This window comes from Drosophila santomea, chromosome 2L (genome assembly GCF_016746245.2).
Source record: "Drosophila santomea strain STO CAGO 1482 chromosome 2L, Prin_Dsan_1.1, whole genome shotgun sequence".
In the NCBI taxonomy this organism is placed as follows: domain Eukaryota; kingdom Metazoa; phylum Arthropoda; class Insecta; order Diptera; family Drosophilidae; genus Drosophila; species Drosophila santomea.
Genome location: NC_053016.2, coordinates 1,445,352 through 1,451,248, shown reverse-complemented (window position 1 = coordinate 1,451,248; position 5,897 = coordinate 1,445,352). Strand labels below are relative to the sequence as shown.

The following is a 5,897-nucleotide window of genomic DNA, read 5'->3' as shown; positions in this document are numbered from 1 at the left end:
AAGTCGCCAAGTGTCTCCCTGGCTGGAGCTGGATATGATGGTATCATCTCGATTGAATCCAGGGGCGCTGCTCGCCGCGTTATGTGTGTGGTTTTTATGGGTTGGCCATAAAAAACTGAAAAAAACCTAACAAAATACGTTTTTTCTTTGTTATTTATATTTGTTACAGTTCGAGCGCATCTTTGGGACTTTTCCTCCTCCTTTTTTTTTTATCTATCAGGGCGCTGTCTCTAATTGCATAGAACCTATGGACAATATATGGGCATCTTCTCGTTTGGCTCACGGATGGCTTTGTTTTGATTGCTGCTGGTCTGGAAATCTGGAAATAACGTTTACGATGATGCGATTCGCTCCATAAACCAGCCGGACATTAGCATTAGATAAGCCATCGTTTGTCTTGCTCTTCGGCGGGGAAATCGGTCAATTCATCAACTGGTAGGTATTCCAATACATAAATATAATGTGGGATCAATTAAATAAAATGCATTAATAAACAATATGAATATGTTCTTTTATTTGTATACGAATCAGTTTCCTGAATAATAAAGGACTATCTGGCGGGGAATATCTTTCCAATCCCAAGTGCTGCTTTCATTGGCTTCCTCTTGTTTACTCATAGTTTTCGCGTTGGCTTCCACATTGTTTGCACTCAAGAACTTTAGTTTTTCCTCCAGTTTTGGCTTTATGATTTCCTTCACTGTACTCCAGAATCCTGGAGCGCTCTGATTCTTGGCGTTGCTCTCACAAACCATGAGTTGTTCCTCTTTTTCCATCAGATTCTTTCGTAGTTGGTCCAACTCCAAGATATTCACACTATTTGTTTTAATTTCATCCAGCTTCTTTTGCAAGTCGCTGATCTGCATCTCCAGCAATATCAGTTCCTGTTCCTTTGCTTCAATCAGCTGACCATATCCATTGATAATAGTTTCCAGTCTCTCATTGGAACACCAACTCGTTTTTAAAATCACCAAAAAAGCGAAAAGTACTATATATTTCCTCATTATTATAATTTTGAACTGGAATCAGGAATCAAAATTGATCTGTTCTTTGCGGCGCTGCGAAGTGAACTAAATTGAACGCAATCTTTATTCAATTTTTGCACCACTGAATCTGCTCTACAATCAATGTGAGCTATTGATTGCTGACTAATGTAAATAAAATTATTATAAAAATCTAATTATAAGCGCTGTGACTTGATTTTCAGTGGGTTCAGTTGTGAAGAAATTGTAAACATCTCTAGCATTTTCCTATCTACATATGAAAAATGGAATAATTTTTATGGATCTCTTTAGTTACTTAAGCATCCGTTTTCCCAAATGATAGGCGGCCACCTTAGTTGCTTATCAGCATTAATCACTCTTTGTTTATACTTCAATTTTGCTTCGGGTTTTTAATGGTTCATTTCAATTGGAATTTGATGCTAGATGTACCCCCGACAGTTGAAACATGAGCCGCCAAGCATTTCGAAAGAATATGAGGTTTAATTTTCTTTTTTTATTATTTCAAAGTGCAGTTGCTTATCTCGCCGGCTGATAACCTTCACAAGTCTGGGCGCAGAACAAAGAATAATAGAGAGTGAAATTGTAATATTTCCCCATTTCGATGCCGATGCCGATTTCGATTTCGAGGCCCGCACTTCAAGTAACCCTCTGTGGATGTGGATGAATCCCGGTCCCTTGTACTCGATTCCCACAACTCGGGGACTGGAGGCAATTTGCAAAATGTGTTGAGAATCTTTCGGGTGATTAGAGCCCGACACCGGGACTCGAATGTCACTGCCAGCCAATTGATTGATATTCGAACCGAGGAGGGAGCGCGTACTAGATATTTACCAAAGTGATAACCTCGCTTCTGGGCCGGATTATGTTGTGATCCGATCGACGTGTGCGCTCAGTTTTCCCATCACGTGCCACACGCGACCTTGGCTTTATTCCTGCGACAGTTTCTGCAACATGCGGCAACCTCTTGAATTTCACTGGAAAGTGTCGCATGTTCGAGGGGGAGAACATCACTGCGGGGAACGGAGGGTTTGTCTCGGGGTTTGGCGGCTCTTCAAAGCAGCTGCAGCATTTTCCTGGCAAGCGAAAATGCGCCAGAGTCTCGCACATCCTTTCGCCTGTCTGCGGCTGCTTTTCCCCACTTTTCCATATTTTTCCATATTTTTCCCGGCTTTTCCGGGTTTTTCCTTTTCAACTGCATTTTTTCTTTGGCATCCTGCGCTGTCTATGCGGCAATAAACCAAATTAAGTTTACAAATTAGCCTGCTGCAGTGGCACTCGGTCTGCAAACTTATGCTTTTCATGATTTATACTTCTGTCTTTATAAAGGATTCGGTTTGAGGTATAACATTAATAGTAGAACTATTTACAATTAGTGATGGCCACTGGAAACTATGGTTACACATATATTCAGGCACCGTTCTCAACCCTGAAAGTATATACCCCTGCCCATATTGTGGAAAACAATCACAGTTTCTTCAAAACAAATTCTTAACGCAAAACCAATAAACAATTACGCATCCATGATCACCTATGCGGCACTCCATTGTCATTGTGATTGTCATCCCCTGGCCACTCGATTTCCACCCCCTTTTTCCCACTTTTCCCGAGGACCCTTGGCCAGTGAAAAAGTGAAAATGTGAAAATGTGGAAAGCCGGCAATCAGTGGGCATTGAATTGCATTCCCGTTGCCGGATTTATGCGCCATTATTTCGTGTAATCCATGTGAAATAGGGGCACTGGACATGCGACTGCAGTTCATTTTGGTAACACTTTTGAGCCATCGCGCCACTCGAGCGAAAATGTTGCAAAAGTGGAGTGTTGCAAGCGTGAGGACCGGAACCAGAAATGGAACGGGATCGCATTAGCCGGATGTCCGCTATGGTGGCCAGCTGTCTCTGGCCATACATATATCCTTGTCCTGATTTTCCACCCCCTCAGAAGCCAAATGAAATTCGCACAGAGTCCGAATGGTATTATGGTATTTGTACATGCAATTTTCGATCTCTGGAGTGCCGTGCAAATTGGCGGGGGTAAAAATGTTTGACAACTTGATCACTCTGGCCGAAGAGGTCCGAACGAACAACAAAGTTGTGGCATTCTTCTCCCTGCCACGCCCCCACACCGCAGTCCGCCCCTACACCTAGCTACAAATCACTCAGCCCGAAAGCCAAGCCAAGTCAACTCAAGTCAAGTCAAAGAGGAGTCGTAGTCGGAGTAGAGAGCATGGCATAAATGTTTAACAACCAAACTGCACTTTAATTGCCCAGCCGAGGAGGAGCAAAAACAGTGTTTATTTTTTCTCCACTGCAGTTCGTTGGTTGGTTGGTTGGTTGGTTGGTGGAAATGACAGGCGATGCCGGCGGAAGAGGAATAGCAAAAATAAAATGTGACCCAAACAATCTGGCAGATAGGCTCGTAAAACGAGCGGTGCCAACTAAAAGACAAAAATGAGCTGGAAAATAAAACGAAAGGTTTTTCTGTGGTCGCAAACTGAAAACTGAAAACTGAAAACTGAACACTGAACAACGAAAAGATGAATACAACAACGCAAAAACAAATTATGAAGTAAACAAAGCGGGCTACATGTCGCCATACAAGGCCCCCTCGTTACAGTGTGCCCCGACTAAAGGCAATTAATAAGTTTACATGCTGAAAAAGAGCCGAGATTGCTGCAATTCAGCTATATGGTATCGTATGTGCTACACGGCTCTATGGCCTCAAAACAGTCATTATCCTTGATGGCAGACTAGCTAGTAGATTGGATGTGGATAGATGGAAATTTGAAGGTGGGGCTACTTTGAATAATCCTCCTTATCGCTTCAAGCTAACAGTTTTATCTCTTGAATGCGGCAATCATACCTTAATAGAATAAATTTAACGATTATAGCTCGAAAGATACATTTGTATCTAAGATATGTGGCATTCCCTATAACCGCAACATAGATAGATTGAAAGCGATCAAGTTCGCTAGAGGAAGCTCCCGTTTCCATACAGTTTCGACCCACTGTGCGCAGAGGTTGCCCTGCTTTTGGTCCCCCCTGCAAACATGGAATGGCTGAGTGGAGAGATGCAACATGTGTTCCGGGAATGAGCCGCGTGCCGTTTAATACACGGTATGCTATAAATTTTATTGTTGTGTGCGTGTTCTGCCGTAGTTCCCGGATTCAGTGTATAGTGCTCGGTGCGGAGATCCCAAGTTCCCAGTGTTTGTATAAGAGTTGCATGCATCAGGCCTTTCCGGCCTTCTTTGAAGCGCCTCACCACATCCAGAAAGGAGAAACAGCAGAAACAGCGGAGCAGTCAAAGGGCAACCGATCGTAAAGCAGCTGACATTTATGATGGATATCCATGTACGCAGATATGGATGCAGCGGATGGGCTAGACCGCCTGGTTAAATGGAACTCTCATTCTGGTGTCTTGGGCTTCCATGGCCGAGAATTCAGCGGCATTTGGGACTATTTGTCGCCGACTTGGAGGCATTTTTCATCTTCCTGTGCTGGCAGTTGTGCTGGTTCATCTCATCTGATAGTTCTGGAGTTCTGGAGTTCTGGTGTTCCAGTTCATGTTGATGTTGTGTCGCCCACACAAACTCGCAATTACGATGTTTATTCTCGGCGACAAGGGCTGAATGCATGCTAGAAATAAAAACATGCCAAAGGAGCTCGGCAGCAGCAGCATCATTATTATCATCATCCTTTTGTCATCGCATGCAAACATCCCGACATGGCTCTCAAATTGTAAGAATCAAACGGCAAATAATGCAGACAACTACATAATGACAACGGAAAACACAAAACTTAGAAGCACCAACCAGAAGTCAGTGGTATTGCCGAAGTCTAGATGGTCTTCCTCATTGAGGTAATGAAAAACCTGTCTAAAGATATGCGGAGAAAGGCAACTTTTCCTTGTACACATTCTTAGACACCTTAAGTGATTTTAGCGAAAGTATTGGCTTTAATTGGCAACTGTGACATGTGCTCTCATGTAAGAACTGAAGGACTCTTTCAATATTTTAGGACATCCTCATCTAAGGATGCCACGGAAGTCGGAACGACAATGCCTCGTGCCATTTTCCACTTGCAACTCCGCCTTTTTCTTCTTCTGTGTCAGCTGCTGCTTTTTTATTTGTGCACAAATATGCACGGAAAATGAAGAAATAATTTGAAAATTCAGCAGCACAGAATGCACATATAAGCATGGCAGCATTTCCATGGATTTGCAGCTCTGGTCGTGTGTTGTGAACACAATGGCGCCAAATTATTTAATACTTCAAATGTCTGTCCCCGAATTCCACTCTTTTTATTTCATCTCTTTTTTTTGCCCGGCCAAATGATGGCAAACATTTTACAATTGGGCTGAGTTGGCGGAATGGGGCGGCGTCATTTCTCTGAGTGCAATTTGGTTTTGCTCTCGGCTCGAGTCCAACATTTAATGAAGCCCCATTTGGGCGGCTTTTGTCCGAGCGCAATGCAAAATGTTTTCCCCAAAATGGGGATTTTCTTCGATGATTTCTGTAATTTGTGGCCCTCATATGCCGCCAGCCATTGTCGGCCGAAGTCAAAGTTGATTTTGTCGAAGGAAGCCGACTTTTCACTCTACTCCACTCTTTTTGCAACGGCAAAGTCAGCAAATTCCTGCATCATTAAGTGGAAAGTGCTGCAAAGTGCAACGTGCAATCGCAGCACAATTCAACTTTAACAAGCAATTAAATCGAAACAAACGCAGGCGGAAGTCCATTTTCAAGGGGTTGCAGTCGGAAAAGTCGTTGAAAGGGGGTTGCAGCGAGATGAATTCCAGTTGACATTGATTTATTCTAACAATTACAATGCAACGTAAGTTCCATAATTATTGTCCATGTAAACAAGCAACTGCAAAAGGTGAGAACTGCGGCCAAAC

The 5,897-nt window shown here is 43.1% G+C and overlaps 1 protein-coding gene across 1 annotated transcript; it reads right to left on the bottom strand.

The window, feature by feature from the left end:
* Positions 1-490: 490 nt before the first annotated feature.
* On the bottom strand, positions 491-1,072 carry LOC120450378 (autophagy-related protein 25). Its single transcript, XM_039633371.2, has one exon. The coding sequence runs from the start codon at positions 999-1,001 to the stop codon at positions 528-530; it is 474 nt and encodes a 157-aa protein (XP_039489305.1). The 5' UTR covers positions 1,002-1,072; the 3' UTR covers positions 491-527.
* Positions 1,073-5,897: the final 4,825 nt, after the last annotated feature.